Below are 19,152 nucleotides of genomic sequence, written 5' to 3' on the forward strand. Positions count from 1 at the left end.
ATTTGAAAAAGTCATATAAAAATGCTGTTTTATAAGCTTCTTGTTATATGTACATACATGCACATAGATCAGTTTAATTCAAGTGGAGGGATAATGTTCATCTCCAAAAGCTATAGATTATCAAAAATCCCAGTGCCAGGTATGAAATACCCCATTTGTCAAAGTGGTCCTGGAGACCCCTTCCCTCCCAAAAAACAATACAGGGTATTGTCATTGCTTTTGGTTACTCATTAGAACTTGCTGATAAGATCCTATCGCTGAACATATCATATACTTTGATCATAGAACATGGAAAATTCAACCTGGTTCTGACTTGGAAGCATTCTTCTTACTAGCTAACTTTCATAGTATTAGAAAATGTTTTTGTAGTCTTCTGGGGAAGAAAGACCATCAACAGCCTTTGCCAGCTGTGAATCTGTGAGCTACAATAATGACTGGCCTGGCAAGATATGTTCATTGGTTCAGTAGTAGCATGAATGCTATGTTGGTAACCAAAAGCTTTCTAATTGGACTTAGGGCCTATTCCACATGGGGAACTCACGTTTTGTTCTATAAACGTAGCCAAGACCTATAGTTAAGGAAGTTATAGGCCCTACTACTATTTTGCTAAAGGGATGTGCCTGAATTAATCTTTTAATATTTTTTTGGTTCCATTTATTCCTTCTTTCCTTTCCCCTGCCTCCTCTCCTTCCCCCCTTTTTCCTTTCCTCTGTGTGTGAGCATTCGTGCATGTGTGTGCACATGTGGAGATCAAAGGACAACTTGATGAAATCAGTTCTCTCTACTATGTGGGACTCTGGGATCAAACTCACGTCATCAGGCTTGCAGAATAAGCACCTTTACCTTGTTTAGCTGTTTGTCAGTCTTCTTTTTTATCCTTCCATTTTTCAGAATTTGACTCTTATTATTGTGTGTATATATTTTGGCGTATGTGTATTAGTGAGGGCATACATTTGCCATGCGCTTGTGTGGAGGTCAGAGGAAAACTTTCAGAAGACAGTTCTCTCCTTCAGTCATGAGGCAGGATCTCTCTTGTTTCTGCCTTGCTGTGTACTCTGGGCTAGCTGGCCTGTGAACTTCCAGGTGATTCTTTCATCCCCACCTTATCTCCCTATAAGAGACTAGTGGGATTATAGACGTGCTCCACTTTAAACCTGCTTTCTACATTGAATCTGGAGATCTAACTCAGGTTATCAGGCTTACATGGCAAGCACTTTTACTCTCTGAACAATCTTGCTGGTCTCTTTTCATAGGTATTTATCTGATACTAATATACCCATCCTACTGGGTGGTGGTGGTGCACACCTTTAACTCAATACTCGAGAGGCAGAAGCAGGCCTGGTCTACAGAGCTACACAGAGCAACCCTGTCTCGAAAAACATACATATACATATATATATATATATATATATATATATCCACCCATGCCTACTTTCTTTTGATTAAGGGTGATTTTGTATATTTTTTGCCCCATTTTCTTTTTGCTGTGCTCAAACCGAGTCAATTCCAGGCATTCTGTCATTGAACTACACCCAGCTGTTATCCTTTCCTTTCAGCCTACACTTATATGAAATAGGACTTTGTTTTTAAAGAGTGTGTGTGTTGCTCACATGTTGTATGTTGTAGTGGGGCAAGAAGGCATGCATACAAAATTTAGAGTTGATTCTCCTCTACTGATGTGGGAGTGATTTCTTATTAATAAAGAAACTGCCTAGACCCATTTGATAGGCCAACCCTTAGGTAGGCGGAGTAAACAGAACGGAACGCTGGGAGAAAGAAGCTGAGTCAGGGAGTCGCCATGATTCTCCCACTCCAGACAGACGCAGGTTAAGATCATTCCTGGTAAGCCAGCTCGTGGGCTACACAGATTAATAGAAATGGGTTAGATCAATATATAAAAGCTAGCCAATAAGAAACTGAAACTAATGGGTCAGGCAGTGTTTAAAAGAATACAGTTTCCGTGTAATTATTTTGGGTAAAGCTAGCCGGGTGGCGGGACACAGCCCGCCGCTCCGTAACACAACAGAGTGGCGCCCAACGTGGGGCCAGCAGAAAGACATTGGATAATGGAAAAGTCTGCTGAACTAAATCAACCGATTTATTTCAAAGATGTGCTGACCTCTCAGTGGAAGCCAGGAGATGTGCTACGTTGGGGAAGGGGTTTTGCTCTTGTTTCCACAGGAGAAGAAAAATTGTGGATACCATCAAAATTAATAAAGTTTCGATTTGAAGAGGAGAAACCTCTTGGAAAGGAGAAATGACAACTCATCCACAACGATGATATTCATACAGGTGGTAAGAAAAACATATATAATGGGGGCAGGGTTCTGTTCTTATCTCCACAGGAAAACACTCATCTTTGAGAAATTCAAGGGACCCTGGATGTTTGGATACTGACAGATGGAAAAATACCTGCCCAACAGGAAATATCAAGACAACTGAATGGATTGTGTAAGTAATATTAAACCATATTTCTAAATTTATAAAGCTGGTTTTGAAGTTGGACTCTGGCTCAGTCCCTCTCCAATTCCAAGCCTGTTAGTAAGAGAAAAACCCAGAGTTTCTGGAGTTTCTGTCTCATGTCAAGAGCCATGATATGGGACAGAAAGAAATATGAGTTTAGAAAACATCTTTGCTTTTCTTCATATCTATCATACTTTTCATTGAATATATCTATCATGTCTTTCATTGAATATATATATATGTTTATATATGTCTATATGATTAATGTTTAAGTTTTTCATAATGAACAATGAGTTTTTCCTGAAGTGACATTTGAAGTTTCCAGGAAGAAGATGGGGCCCCATAACAACAACTCCACCTGGTTGATATGACGTCATGATACTGATAGCGCTACTACAAGACCTGCTTTTGGTACCAGCTGCACAAGACAGTTCCAACTTGGTTAGCTAAAATGGTGCACATCTTATACAACATTTTGGCCAGACCTGCACAAAATACTCAGAGACTATTGGCAATTTTAAAAGACATTGATCTTGAAATTTAACCATCATTTCACTTTCACAGGATCCCCCAGAAAGAACGTCGCCCCCATGACAGCTGGAAGTAATTCTAGAGGACGACGTCCCCTTTCCCAGTAAAACTTGCCCTTGGGTTTAGGGACATCATTTAGGGGTTGATTATAATTAGTATACGATTGAGGGTTGGGGGAGGAATTTTATACGCTCAGGGATCATTTTGAAAAAAAAAAAAAAAAGAGGGATGATGGGATAATAGATTTGTAATTGTGAGTTACTGTTTTTAGACAAATACATTGGTATAGATTCTTGTATATTGATACAAAGTTAAATTATATTGACTATTGTACGCATGCATGTTTCTACCTCTGTTTAAAACATTTTTTTATGTATTGACATATATTGTATTGATATATATATATTGTATATATTTACCATATTGCAGTGTACATTTATACCTCTGATTAAGATACTTATATGATTGTGTATTGATATATATTTGCCTACTGCAATGTATATTTGTACATTGTTTATATTTGGAGGTCATTGTCCTCATTTGTTTCACAGTCGTTTATTGTCTTAGTCTTTAAGTTAGATAGATATTGAGAATTATATAGACTAATAGTCATCTAAGTTTGTCATTTATAATAGACTAATCAGGTTCTTTAGATATATAGAGATTATACTCAGTATAGATAAATAATCTTCAACTTCTTCAAAGAGCTGTAGAAAATGGCCTTTAATCTAACTCAGAGTTTTGTGGTAGTGAGACACAATTGCTCCTGGCAACACCACTCTATTCCCGAGAGAATGTTGAGCACCAAAGACACTCCACCTGGAGCCTTTCTTTTTGGCAGAACTGGCGTTTGGGCAAAGAAATGCCCATACCTCAACAACTGACAAAGATACAGAGCATGCATCAATGGATAAAACAGGACTGTCATATCCTGCCAAGACAGGGTAAGATAGTTTTGAAAAGTTGCTTGCCTTAGAAAATGGTATGTCAGTTATGTTAGGCCTTAGCCAAAGTTGGTTGCTTCAACGCTGCTAATGTGACTTTGGGTGATTGCCCAGGTAGCTAGTTGTCTCTGTAATTTGTTGCATGTTTTGGAAGTTGTTCTACTGAACTTCCTAATTACCCAGGTAACATTATTTCCCTTCTCAGATCTTCGATGGGGTTGAAGACTATATAAATGTAGTTACTTTCTCTCATGACTTGGCCAAGTTATTTATTATACAAGACCTAAGCTAGTTAGAATAGGATATTTGTACTTATTGTATATAATTTCATAGTAGGTTTAGAACTCTCTTATTTAAACAAAAGGGGGAGGTGTTGCGGGAGGTCCTCCCACTCCTCCAGCCTATCACCGCTGAGGTACCAGCCCACTGGGGCGTGGTTTCTCTCCCTTTAAAAAAGCGGCCGGGTGTGGGGGACGCAGCCCTGCCGCCTCTTATTACTACATTTGGCGCCCAGACGTGTGAACAACTAAACCCACTTAAAAAACCTGAGAAGGCTTAAAAATAAGGGAAAGAGAGTTTAACACAGATTTTTGCTGTTTGTTGGTGGCGTGCTGTAGAGAGATTTCCTGATTCGGCAACAGTAGCAGAAAAAAAACGCTGTGTCATTTTAAAGCGCGACTTCCTGGGGCTGTGCCGCCATTGTGATCTCTGTCTGGCTCCTGCGGGAGACAGAGCTTTTGAATAGAGCATTTGGAGTAAAGGGCTATGATTTGTTTGATGGCAACTAGACTCGCAGTGTTCTCGGGTCTGCTCTGCTTGCCAGAGGCAAGCAAGCGCCTCATCTAAGAGAGGCTTCCTGACTCAGCTTTAGCTGCAAAGCCTGCAGCTCATTAAGAGGTCCTGCCACGAAACACTTAAACGGTGTTGACGAAAAGCTGAACGCATGCTTTTCGGTTTTCAGCCTTAGCAGGAAAAAAGCTGCGCCGTTTAAAAATGCTGGCTTTCTGGGCTGCCCTGCCAGGGCAAACTCTGACTCTTTTACGCAAGCGGTTTGTGCGGTTTGCAAGCAAAGGCTGCTGAAGCTCGCTTGCTGGCTACAGCCAGTACCTCAGCCATGAGGCTGGAAAGCTAAGAAATGGGCTGGATCCAGCCGGCAAAGCCACGCCTGTAATCCTACTGATATTGCTTGGTAAATTAAAGACTCATGTGGTCAGAAAAAGAGAGATATACAGTAAAGAGAGATTCAAAGACAGAGAAAATTTCTAAATGGTTTAAAGTGTGTTAAAAATATATGCAGACTAAAATTTAAAGTTCTTAAAGTAACAAAAAAAAAAAAAAGGAAGAGAGTTGTTGTATGTGGTAGCACACGCCTTTAATCCCAGTGCCTAGAAGGCAGAGACAAACAGATCTCTGTGAGTTCAAGGTGTAGTAGTGTACACCTTTAATCCCGAATGCCTGGGAGGCAGAGACAGGCGGATCTCTGAGAGTTCAAAGACAGCCTGGTCTACAGAGATATTCCAGGTCAAAGATATACGCTCAAAAAGCAAAAAGTTAACCTAGGAATGTCACAGCTTAGATTCTTAAGTGCCTACTGATTTAAAGGCGCAAATCAAAAGTGCCCTTGGATAGTAAAAAATTACAGATTCACAATAGGACAGATTCAGACCACTAAATGAGTCACACTGTGGATGAATGTACGTAGGCTTGGGAGAGAGAAGAAAAAGAATATAGAGAATAAAGTTAATGGTTTAAAAAAGTAAAAGTAAAGTCTTTAAAGAGACAGAGTACAGATAGTTAAGAGATTAAAAGAAATAAAGAAAAATAAGCCACATAAAAATGGAAAATTCACAGAAAGTCTGGATTATGTACATTGTGTTTTCTTTAAAATTTTTGACTGTGAAGGAGCTAAGTACAGAGAGACATTTCATTATATGGGCTGCCAAGTGGAACCAGAACGGATATCATGAGGGTATGATTTCAGAATTTGGATCTAAGGATATGATACTTTGGAAAAGAGTTTCTTATTTTGTTTTCACAGATGATGAGACACTGTTCATTTCTTCTATTCTGATTTGGTATGATGGACCACGCCCTCCTGAAGGGTTGGTGTGAACACCTTCAGAAAATTGCTTTGCTCAACTGCCAACTGAGATGAAACTAGCACACAGGTTATACCATGAAAGACCTAATTAACGACGCCCCCATTCAGCAGGAAGCAGTTTGGAGAGAAATAACTGCGCCCAAATTCCCAAAAAATGTTTATAAATGTTCTTTTACATTTAAAGGGGGATATGATATAGATATGAATAATTTGCATTAGTATAGATTTTGCTTTATTGATAGAGATTTAAGGTCAATTTTGTTATATGTATAAGTGTTTCTGATTTTGATTAAGGTATTGTGATTATGTAGTTCATTTAAATATGTACTGTATAATTAAGAAATATAGGTTGTTAATGGATAATCATCGATAATAGTAAAGCTTGTAGTCATGTTAGTTAGATTTTCTAGATATATAGAGATATATTTTAGATAGACATTCTTCATGTCTTTCAAAGATTACAGAATAGGACATTTAATGTTTTAATAACTGAGGACTTTTCATGACAATGAGACACTCTGCTCCTGGCAGCACCAATGTACTTCAAGAGGAAGATGGGCATCGAAGAGGCACCTTATGGAGTTTGATAGCCATTTGGGCAAGAAACTGCTCTTGCCTGGACTATTGCATAAACTGGACACAGAGAACCCGCAGAGAGAGGACTACTGAACTTGCCTAAGGAGAGATGATCTTTCGGGGTTCCTGATTCATGAAAGAGTCTGCGAGACATTCTGCAGGACACAACAGATAGTGACTGAACTGACTTTGAATTTTCCTGCTTTATGGAAATGTCTGCTGGATACCATGGGCCTGAAGGCTGAAGATGGATGCCCCAACGGTACAGAGGAACTTTGGGTGACTGTCCAGGCAGCGAGATGTCTCTGTCATTTCTAGAGTTTTAAAAGTTGCTTTTTTCTTGTTTGCTTAGGTAGTATTGTATCTTTCTGGAGTCTTTGATGGAGTTAAGAATAGTTAGTTATAGTTATAGTTTTCCTTAGTTATGATAAAGATTATTGTAACTTTTTACTTGATAACTGTTTTGTTATATGTAATTTTGCTATGTTAAAGTTAAAGCCTTTTTTTTTTTTGTTTAAACCGAAAAAGGGGAAATGATGTAGGAAGGTCATTGGCTAATAAAGGCACTGCCCTGGCCCGTTTAATTGGTTAGAGGATAGGTGGGAGGAGAAAACAGGACAGAACGCTGGGAGGAAGAGGAAGTGAGGTCAGAGACTACACAGCTCTGCTCTCAGGGAGCAGACGCCTGAGAGAGACGCCATGCCCCGCTCCTGGGATGAAGCTCCGACCCAGGATGGACTAGGCTAAAATCTTCCCGGTAAGACCGGTTCTCACAGATTATTAGAGATGGGTTGATCGGGATGTGAGAATTAGCCTGTAAGTGCTAGAACTAAAGGGCCAAGTAGTGCTTAAAAGAATACAGTGTCTGTGTAATTATTTTGGGGCATAAGCTAGCCATGTGGGCGGCCGGGTGTGGGGGACGCAGCCCTGCCGCCTCTTATTACTACACTCTACCGCTACATAAATTCTAGGGACTGAACTCAGGTCTTCTGGCTTTGAGGCAGATGCTTTTTACTGGCTGAATCATCTTGCCAGCCCTTGTTTTGTTTTTTTGAGAAAGGCTCTTACAGAGCTCTTTCCTCAAACTTGGCTCTGTGCTGAGGGTGACCTTGAACTCCTCTGATCCACCTCCCATCACCTTTTGTGGTCTGAATACAGGCCTGAGATAGGAAACCAGATAGAATCTTGAGTAAAACTTGCAACTATTCTGGCACCTCTGATCTTTGAGTCCCACTTGGTTCCAGTTTGACTGCCCTGGAACTCACTATGTAGACCAGCCTGACTTGAGCTCAACAGAAATCCAACTGTCTTAGTTTCCTAAGTACTAGGATTAAAGACATGCACCACTATGCTGGGCTTGAAACTCTTATTTCAAAAGTCGAAATTGAGCTAGAGTTTTAACTAAGTGGCAGAGCACTTGGCCCTAGGTTCAGTCCCCAGCCACAAAACAAACAATAGTAACAACTGAAATTCTTGTGTATTAGTTACTTTTTTTTTGTTTGTTTTTTGAGACAGGGCTTCTCTGTGGTTATTAGTTACTTTTTTATTTCTGTGAGAAAACACCATAACTGAAGCAATTTATAGAAGGAATGAAGGAATGGTTTATTTGGGTTTATGGTTCTGGAGTGATAAGAGTCCATCACCATCATGATAGGGAGGCATGGAAGAAATCACCACACATGGCAGCAGGAAAAGCAGCAAGGAAGCACATGGCTTTTGAAACCTCAGAGCCCACCCCCAGTGACAGTCTTTCTCTAGCTAGACCACACTTCCTAAGCCTACCCAAACAGTGTAATCAGCTGTGGACACAGTATTCAGATGCCCAAGAACATGGATTCAGATTACCACCACACTATGGTAGCCTGAGAAACAGAAAAGCTTTTTTATTTTTATGAAGAAGAAACGCCTTTCTTTTGCAGTAAACATTTTCATTTATATAACTGGCACTCTGTGTAAGGGATAAAAAGTGAAACCAGAGAATCAAGGCCTTTTTAGACTCTGTAGATCAGGCTGGCCTCGCGTAGAGTTCCACCTGCCTCTGCCTTCCGAAGTGCTGGGATTAAAAGTGTGTGCCACTATTGTAAGCCTGGTCAATTAATTCAAGAAAAATAGGGCCGGGCAATGGTGGCGCACACCTTTAATCCCAGCACTCAGGAGGCAGAGGCAGGTGGATCTCTGTGAGTTCGAGACCAGCCTGGTCTACAGAGCTAGTTCCAGGACAGGCTCCAAAGCCACAGAGAAACCCTGTCTCGAAAAAGCAAAAAAGAAAAAAAAAGAAAAATAGGGAGGGTCTAGAGATATGGCTCAGCAGCTAAGAGCTGTTCCAGAGGATCTGAGTTCAAATCCCAGCATCCATGTTGGGCAGTTCACAACTACTTGTACCTTCAGTTTCAGAGGTTCCAATGCCCTCTTCTGGCTTCCAGGGATAGCTTCCAACACATACACATATACATTAAATTTTTAAAAAGTTAAAAAAGAAAAATAGGGAGTTTTTGAAAGGTTTTAGGGATGAGATTATAAGACCACATTTTTTTTTATTTAATTAATTGATTTTATATGTTTTTGTATGCCTGGGTGTATGTATGTACACAATATGTGTGCAGCAGCCCAAGGAGCTCAGAAGAGGGTGTTGGATCTCTTGGAACTGGAGTTCTGGATCCTCTGCAAAAGCAGTAAGCACTCTTAATTGCTGAGCCATCTCTCAACCCCACAATTGTTTTTTTAATTACTGTTTTAGTATGTAGATTCATTTGTGTGGACACAGAGTAGAGGCTTGGAATCTAGTTGGGTGAACAGGCCAATAATTCTAGTTAGAGATCATAACAACCTGTATTAGGGCAGCAACAATAAGAATGACAGAAGAACATAACTGATAATGAATTAGGATATAGAACTGGGTGGTGGTGGTGCATGCCTTTAATCCCAGCACTTGGGAGGCAGAAGCAGGCAGATCTCTGTGAGTTCGAGGCCAGCCTGGTCTACAAGAGCCAGTTCCAGGACAGCTAGGGCTTTTACACAGAGAAACCCTATCTCAAACAAACAAACAAAAAGAATTAGGATATAGAGCTGAGCTTTTGAATTTTATACCATGTTTTGTTTTTTTGTTTTTGTTTTTAAGTTGTGTACCATGTTTAACTGTTACCCATTTTTTTAAAAAAGTCATTTTGAGCTATGTGAGTGTAGAAAGAATGTTTGACTTTGAACTGTCAGAGGGAGAGCAGACAAGAGGGGATGAAAGAAAAGTGGAATGAGGGGGTTTTTGTTGTTTATTAAGGTCAGTGCGCTTGTTTAAATGGTATTGTAAAGAAAGGAGAGAAAGAAACAGGGTAAGAGATTGAAGACACTTTAGAAAGAAGGGACAATTAATTGAGGAAGTAAAAAGATATATTACCTAGACTCAAATCCTGACTTTAGGAGGAAGGAAAGATAGTACTTCCATTGTAATAGGAGGAAAGGATGAGTAAAGAAAGTGGAGTTGGTACTAGGAAGTCAAATTAGTTCTTGTTTATTTCATTTGTTTTTTCCAAGAAGGAAGTAAGTCATTTACATGGAGATAAGGGAAAGATAGTGGGATCAAGATTAGAAGTTTACTGTGGATTGTGGGATGGAAAGAGCTAAGGAAATTGTAGGAGGATTATCAAGCAGCATAATTTATATATTTTAGACAGTGATTTTTTTTGCCTCCAAAATTGGACAAATTTTTTTTTTAATCCAGCACACCCAGTAGTCTAGTGTTAGATAGTGGGATTGAGCTAGGGATAGATTTGTAAATATGATGCAGCATAGTAGGGTAAGTGAAGAATGCTGGAATTTAAGCTAGATAGTAAATAGGTTGAAGTCAAGAATAGGTGGATTTGGCAGGGGTTTGGTGCCATAGGCCTGTAATCCCAGTGCTTGCTTATAATCCCATTATTCAGGAGCTAAGGCATAAGGATTATGAGTTCAAGGTCACCCTAAACTACACATCAAGACCTTGTCTGAAAGCAAAGCATAAAGTTAAAGGGAATGCACTGAGTGTAGTGTTGTCGCACAGGCCTTTAATCCTGGTGCCAGGAGGCAGAAACAGATATCTGAGTTTCAGGCCATCTAGGACTACACAGTGAGACCTCATTTCAAACAACAACAACAGAACAAATTAAATAAAGAGTGGGTGAAAAGTAGGAGCAGCTAGGGTTTCTTTTGTGAACAAAGAACAGGTGTAGTGAGACTTGCATTGATATACTTATGGTCAAAGAAGTGGTGCATGTATTTCATATTCCCGAAGTGAAACAACTGCTGGACAAAATCTGGGTGATGGTCATGCGAGTAGCTGAAATGAGAGTGGGGGTAACTACCTGAAGATGATAAGATCAAAGAAGAATGAACCCAGGAAGTTGGGTCCCCATGCTAATTATTGATACTAGGTTGAATATTGAAAAGATTTGGGGTGGAGAAAAATCTGTGTGCAGGTTCTTTGAGTGAAGGGATGTGTTGGGGAGAAGGTAACTGGAAGTAAAGAAGAGCAGGAAGTGGTATGACTGCCTGGTATGAAACTTAAAGAACAGTCATTATCTCACACAAGGCCTGATGGTTAACGTTAGTTGTTAACTTGATGAAAACTAGAATCACTGGGAGTTGGACCTTAGCATGCCTGTGGGAAATTATCTTGATTATATTCTTTTTTTTTTTTTTTTTTTGGTTTTTCGAGAAAGGGTTTCTCTGTGGCTTTGGAGCCTGTCCTGGAACTAGCTCTGTAGACCAGGCTGGTCTCGAACTCACAGAGATCCGCCTGCCTCTGCCTCCCGAGTGCTGGGATTAAAGGCGTGCGCTCTTGATTATATATTTTTTTTAAATATTTATTTATTTATTATGTATACAATATTCTGTCTGTGTGTATGTCTGCAGGCCAGAAGAGGACACCAGACCTCATTACAGATGGTTGTGAGCCACCATGTGGTTGCTGGGAATTGAACTCAGGACCTTTGGAAGAGCAGGCAGTGCTCTTAACCACTGAGCCATCTCTCCAGCCCCTCTTGATTATATTTTAATTGAGGTGGGAAGACCCGCACACTGTGAGTGGCACTTTTCTGGGTGATGTAAACAGAAAAGGAACTGAGCAGCGGTAGATACTCATTGCTTTCTTCTTCCTGACCTGGACTCAATGTGATCAGATGTTTCAAGTACTTGCTGCCTTGACTTTCCTACCGACATGCACCTTTGAATTGTGAACTATGAGCTGTCCTTAAGTTGTTTTTGTTCATGACATTCTGTCATGGTAACAGGAAAAGAAACTAAAGCACAAAGTAGAGATAATCTCAAATTCTCACAGGAGAGTTAAAAAAGTCATCTACTGAACTTCCCTGAGTTGTCAACGCCTGGAAGAATACAAGGCTTCCATCTGATAGAACTCTTAACACAGTGCTCCTTAGACTCTATGATGAAGAACCAGCAAATAGTTTCCTTTATTTTCACTCTATAACAAATGGATTTTGTAGAATAAAAAGAATGACTAGAAAAATAATCTGAACAAAAAGCAATATAATAAACTCCAATTTTTCATTATTAGATTCAATGACTATTACAGCATCCTGTCAGATTGCTGAGAAGTTATACCTATTTTCACTTTCTGTACTTAACATAGATCTGTAATCAACAGTTCACAGATCAGTATTGGACTATAGATTACACTTTGAGTGGTACTAGTATGAAGAAAATATAGTTTCCTTGAAGAAAAACCATATTTGGTTAAACTTGGAAAGTAAAGGTTTTTTTGTATTTTGGTTTTATTTTATTGTTTTAAATTGAGCTATAAATTTTTCTCCCCTCCCCTCTCTTCCTCTCCCCTCCACTTCTACCCTCTCCTGTGGTCCTTATGCTCCCAATTTACTCAGGAGATCTTGTCTTTTCCTACTTCCCATGTAGATTAGTTCCATGTATGTCTCTCTTAGATGTATCTTGGTTTTAAATGAGTTTAATCAAAGTTGGCCTCCTGATTCCCCTGCTCCCATCTCTGAAGTTCTTTTTTTTTATTTTTTTCTTTTTCGAGACAGGGTTTCTCTGTGGCTTTGGAGCCTGTCCTGGAACTAGCTCTGTAGACCAGGCTGGTCTCGAACTCACAGAGATCCGCTTGCCTCTGCCTCCCGAGTGCTGGGATTAAAGGCGTGCGCCACCATCGCCCGGCCTCTGAAGTTCTGATATTACTGGTATATTAGTTACTTTTTTATTACTGTGATAAAGCACCATGACCAAAGCAACTTATGAAAGAAAGCATTGAATTGGGGCTTATAGTTCTAGAGAATCCACATTTATGATGGCAGAGAGAAGGAAGCAGCAGAAATAGCTGAGAGCTCACACTTTAAACCTTAAGCTGGAATTAGAGAGCACACTGGGGATGGTTGGAGTCTGTTAAAACCTCAAAGTCTGCCTCCAGTGACACACCTCCTCCAACAAGGCTACACCTCATCCTTCCTAAGTAGTTCCGCAGTCTGGGGGAACAAGTATCCAAATATATGAGCCTGTGGGGGTTATTATTCAAACAACCACAGAATGAATGCATGTATCACCAATCCTGGCAAGTGTTTCTTGAAGGGGGAAAACAACAAAAAGCTTTAGGGTAGTGAGGGGTAATATCTGGATTTGGCAAAAAGTAGTATCATTTACTCTGTGCCTGTCTCTTTGTTCATTGTGCTATGACTTTTATGTACATTATCTGCTTTGTAACATAAGGGGCTACTCATGGGGTTTCTGCCCAGTTTCCCACAGCCAGCAGACCCCAAAGAAAATCACACAGAGATCTCCATAAGATTATAAACTGATTGGCCCATTAGCTCAGGCTACTTATTAGCTCTTGTAACTTACATTAACCCATTATTATTATCTATTTTAGCCACATGGCTTGGTACCTTTTTCAGTGGGTTAGGTCACATCCTGCTTCTTTGGTGGTCTGGGCAGGAATGGAGGGAATTAGACTTCCTTCTTCCTAGCATTTCTCCTGTTCTCATCATCCTGCCTCTACTTCCTGTCTGGTTGACCCACCTATACTTCCTGCCTGGCCAATCAGTGTATATTTAAAACATGATTGATAGAATACAGACAGTTCTCCTGCACCACTCCTCTAACCTCTACAGAGTTGATGGTTTCCTGATTTCTTGACTTCCTACAGGTTTATAGAGTTAGAAAGATGAAAGGGACTTGATTTCAGGAAATTTGTTATGATCTTGGCTGAAATAATTTGAGCTCTACCATGTTTTTATGCACCTCGCTGTATGTGGTTAATAAAAAAATTTAAGCATTTAACCATAGCCAGAAATGATTTGAAGGGTTCTTGTCACCTTCCTTTGTAAGGGAAGTGTTTAGTATGTGAAACTACTGCCTTATGTACAAGCATACAAAATTAAATCTCTCTTAAACTTTAAAATATGAAATAACATGTGGTCATTGTAGCAAGTAGAAAATTCAAATGAAGCTGTAAAAGATTACCTAAAATTTTTCATTCATAGTTGTTGGCCATAAAATATTTCTAGTAATTTTATTTAATAAATTATCTCAGCAAATTTATAAGTTTGGGTTCTATGTTGAAATAGTGTTTTGGAGCCAGATGTGGTTGCTCACACCTTTAATCTAAGTACTAGGGAGGGACAGGCAGATGGATCTTTTTGAATTCCAGGACAGCCAGGGCAGTTGCAGAGGAACCCTGTCTTGGAAAACAAAAACAACAAAAAGAAGAAAAGAAAGAAAGAAATAGTATTTTGGATGCATAAGGCAAGATAAAATGTCATTAAAATAAGACCTGTTTTTATTATTTTGAGACAAGTTTTCCCTAGATAGCCCAGGCTGGTCTAATATTTGAGGGTAGCCAGAAACACATGATAATCCTGCCTCTGACTCCAGAATGCCAGAATGTGGAAATTAGAAGTTTGGAGTAGAACATCAGGCTCTTTTATTTATTTATTTATTTATTTATTTATTTATTTTTTGGTTTTTTCGAGACAGGGTTTCTCTGTGGTTTTGGAGCCTGTCCTGGAACTAGCTCTTGTAGACCAGGCTGGTCTCGAACTCACAGAGATCCACCTGCCTCTGCCTCCCAGGTGCTGGGATTAAAGGCGTGCGCCACCATCGCCCGGCTCTTTTATTTTTTAATGTGGCTGTTTGAAACATTTAGAATTACTTATTTGGTTTCTATATTTCTGTTCATTCACATATGAATGCTCTAGTTTTTTTCAGCTTTGATCATTCTGAACCCTAATGAAGTTTTTGTTTGTTTGTTTTTTAAAACAAGTTTCTCTGTATAACAGCTTTGGCTGTCTTAGAACTTGCTTTGTAGATCAGTCTGGCCTCGAACGTGGAGATCTGCCTTCCTGTGTCTCCTGAGTGCTGGGATTAAAAGCATATATTACCACTGCCCAACTCTAATGAAGTTTTAATGACATTTTGTCATCATTGTTTTAGACCAGTAGAATTTTGCATTAATGAAAATGTTTTGTAGTCTGCGTGATATAGTAGCTGCTAACTCCATGTGGCTGCTGAAATATAGCTAGGGTGATAAAAGTACTACTTTTAAATTTTACTTAATTTTTTTTTTTGGTTTTTCGAGACAGGGTTTCTCTGTGGCTTTGGAGCCTGTCCTGGGACTAGCTCTGTAGACCAGGCTGGTCTTGAACTCACAGAGATCCACCTGCCTCTGCCTCCCGAGTGCTGGGATTAAAGGCGTGCACCACCACCGCCCGGCTTACTTAATTTTTTTTAATTTACTTTTATATGTATGAGTGTTTTACCCACATATATGTATGTGCACCATGTGCCTTGTGCTAGTGGAGGCAAGAAGAGGAAATCATATCCCCTGGAACTGGAGTTAGAGAGGATTGTGAACTTCAGGGTGCTAGGAATCAAAAACCAGTCTTTTCGGTGTTTTGGAAGAGCAACTCTTTACTGCTGAGCGACCTCTCCAGCCCCCAATTTTACTTAATTTTAATTAATATAAATAGCCACATGTGCTATGCAGCACTCACTGTTCTAGAACTTTTAAAAGAAGAAAAAAAAATCTTACAAACCTTGGCTATTTTTTTTTTCTTTTCCAGTTGTGTTGGTGTTGAGGAGGAGAAAGCTGCTGATATCGACCTATACCATTGCCCCAACTGTGAGGTCTTACATGGACCCTCCATTAGTAAGTAGATGTTAAGAGTTTTCATCAGGAAGTGATCAAGGGGAGAAACAAATCAAAGGTAGTTTTGAAGAGCATTTGCCTTTGTGCAAATTGCCTTTGCCTGAGTGTCTCAGACATTACTGCTTACGCAAGTCCGGCATGCCTGCAGCTATTGCACTGAGAGGACAGAAGTACATAGCTTTATCTCCCTCTCTATTTAGCAACTGCCTAGAGGAAGCACACTCTCTTCCCCAGGAACTTTTCTGAGTATAAGAGAGTCTCTAATTCTAGATGCCTCCTGGGGTTTTAGATTAGAAAATAACCTATTGAGTATGGAGGCCTTTGTTCATGGAATCTTAGCTCCTGGCCATTCTAACTCATGACCTCTTGTCTTTTTCTGGTTTAGTGAAGAAACGCCGTGTGTCTTCCAAAGGGCATGATACTCACAAGGGAAAACCAGTGAAGACTGGGAGCTCTATGTTTATTCGAGAACTCCGGGGTAGGACTTTCGACAGGTGAGGACTGTTTGTCCAAAGGAATATTAAGCATCAGGGCTATGGAAAGCTGAACATATTTCCCTTCAGCTTCTCAACTGACAGTGCTTCTCTCATGTCTGGATTATCTTCTGGGCCCTGCAAAATCTCCTATGGGTGGAAACTTCTGTTTTGGTCAGTTTCTAAGTAACAGTGGCTAGAGTTTCACTTGATGTTTAGAGTACATGATGGTCTGTTTACAAAAATCTGCAGTAGTTGGGAAGCAACATTTGTCTTAGTCAATTTATAAGCATTTGAGGAATGCTAGAATTGGAAGAATTCTTTTTGTTTTCCCCGTGTATATTAATTTTATGAAGTAATGTGCTTTGTTATGACATTTCCATATGTTACAAAATGTACTTTGATCATAGTCACCTATTCAATGACCCTTTCTTATTCCCTCCCCCTTTCCTCTTCCATAGTCATAACAGTCTTCCATTTAATGTATGGAAGAATTTTTAATGATCAGCAAATTTAATTCTCTCATTGTAGAGGAGAGAAAACTTTAAAACATTCTTTTGTCTTGTATTTCTTTTTCAGCCAAAAATGTTTTCGTTTTTTTTTTTTCAATTAACCTGGGTTTATTAACAGCCAAAAATGTTTTCTTTTTTTTTTTCAATTAACCTGGGTTTATTAAAAACAAATTAAGTACTTTTTGAACAAAAACAATGAGTTGAATAAATAAATACTGTGTGGTTTTTAAATTCATTGAACTGTTTTCAGGTTTCCTGTTCTTCAAGTGTTATTTAGATTATTTTTCTAATTTATTGGTTTAAAAAAATTTAAAGGCTGTCAGTCTACCTCAGACCCCTCAGATCCGTTCTTCTACCTATGTCAGCTAATTTCTTTTACATTCTTTCAAAAATACTCTTTGTATCCACATATATGTGTTTGTGTGTCCTTTTTTATTTTTTGAAACAATGGAAACACTATGTTTTGTACATTACTTTTGTTTTTAAGCCTAAATTATATGTCTTGGACATGAAATCACAAATATATAATCCACAAATCTTACACAGATATTCTTTATTCTCATTCATGGTCATTTAGTATTTCATTGAATGGATATATATTTTATTTAACCAGTCTTTTATTGATGGCTATTTAAATTGATTTCAGTATTATACCATTACTGAGAAAGCTTCTGTAGTCAATATCTTTAGTTTTCAGTGGTAAATATTGAACCTAGGCCTTATGCATGCTAGGCAAGTACCCTACTACCGGGCTATATGCGAAGCCTCAGTGAATATCTTTGTACTTAAGTTTCTTGCTTATGTGACAAGTACAGTTGTAGATTTAACTGTGAAAGTGAAATTGTTAGGTCAAAAGAATATGCCTGAAGAATCTATAAATAGCTGGGCGGTGGTGGCGCACGCCTTTAATCCCAGCACTCGGGAGGCAGAGGCAGGTGGATCTCTGTGAGTTTGAGGCCAGCCTGGTCTAGAAGAGCTAGTTCCAGGACAGGAACCAAAAGCTACGGAGAAACCCTGTCTCGAAAATCAAAAAAAAAAAGAATCTATAAATATTCCTAGTTGTTTGCATAAAGGTTGTACAGTTTTATATACAGACATTTTGTCAAGGCTCCTGATTTTACTATATCCTGGCCAATATTTTTTTAATGTTAAACCTTTTGTTCTAATCAAAATTTAGTGAAATCTTTTTAACTTTTGCTACCTTAATTATGAAAGAGGTTGATTTTTGTATACTTATGACTCCTTTGTTTGGTTTTGGTTTTTCAAGACAAGGTTTCTCTGTTGCCCAGGAAGTTCTGGAACTCACTGTGTAGACTAGGCTGGCCTCAAACTCAGAGATCTGCCTTCCTATGCCTCCTGAGTGTAGGGGTTAAAGGTGTGTACCACCCTTGCCCGGTTATTTATGAGTCTTCTTTATTGACAGTTTTCCTTTTTTCTAAAGCATTTCTCATATTTTTATTGAGAATTTTTTTCATGTAACATATTGTGATCATGCTTTTCCCCTCTCCCAACTCCTCCCAGATTTTCCTCACTCACCTAACTCTGCACTTTTTATTTCTCTCTTTAGAAAAAAAAATACCATACTAAAACAAACAATCCCACAAGAAAATCTCTCTGTGCCCCCCGACATACACATAAAAAACACCACAAAACATTAAATCAACAAAAGACAAGACTGAAAAAAGAAAAAAAAAGCCCTAACAAAGCAATATGAAACAAAAAAATCTACAAAAATACCTTTGAATTTATTTGGTGATGGCCATCTACTGCTGGGCATGGAACCTACTCTTAAGTGTGGTTAATATACTCAGTGGGATTCCACTGAAGAAAACTAATTTATAACAGCTTTTTTCGCAGAGAGTTTTAGTTTTTAATGCAGATCAATTTATTTACTAACCATTTTAGTAGCAACTGGGTCTTATCTCTTAGATGTTTTTCCCTAGTACCTTTATGGCTTTACTTTTTGCAGTTTAATTTTTGTGCCATCTAGAACTACATAGAGAATGAAACAGATACTGAGCTTAATATGTTTGTTTCGATACGACTCATTTTCCTTTTCTTCATAGTCTATTTTTTCTTTCATTTTCTTTTTGGTTCTGGAGATTGAAATCATAGACTCAATGCAAGCTAAGTAAGTGCTCTGGTACTAATCTATACCTCCATGTATCTACTATCTTTTTTTCTATCATGTTTAGGAGTTGAGGGAAGGGAAAGAATATCATCAAAATATATTTATTTTATGAAAAATTTAAAAAAGAATTTCCATTTTATAAGTGCATGTATTGAGAAAGTGTTTATATACTGTTTTGTAAAAACTCAGTCTTTGTTCTCTTCACTAACATTTTAAATTGGATGTTGCTATTCTGAGTTAGAACAAATGAGTCAAAGTTGTTAATTATATCTTTTCTTA

The 19,152-nt window shown here is 38.8% G+C and overlaps 1 protein-coding gene across 1 annotated transcript in view; it reads left to right on the forward strand.

The window, feature by feature from the left end:
• The window catches only part of LOC121443097 (histone lysine demethylase PHF8-like), a 107,417-nt gene that overhangs the window by 7,443 nt on the left and 80,822 nt on the right, over positions 1-19,152 (forward strand). Inside the window, exons 3-4 of the mRNA XM_041644783.1 lie at positions 15,672-15,757; positions 16,143-16,251. Of these exons, the coding sequence (XP_041500717.1) occupies positions 15,672-15,757; positions 16,143-16,251 (195 nt within the window). The remainder of the gene's footprint in view (positions 1-15,671; positions 15,758-16,142; positions 16,252-19,152) is intronic.

The sequence above is a fragment of the Microtus oregoni genome, unplaced genomic scaffold, assembly GCF_018167655.1.
Source record: "Microtus oregoni isolate MIOR12 unplaced genomic scaffold, Mior012 000099F_ref0000060, whole genome shotgun sequence".
NCBI classification, from domain to species: Eukaryota; Metazoa; Chordata; class Mammalia; order Rodentia; family Cricetidae; genus Microtus; species Microtus oregoni.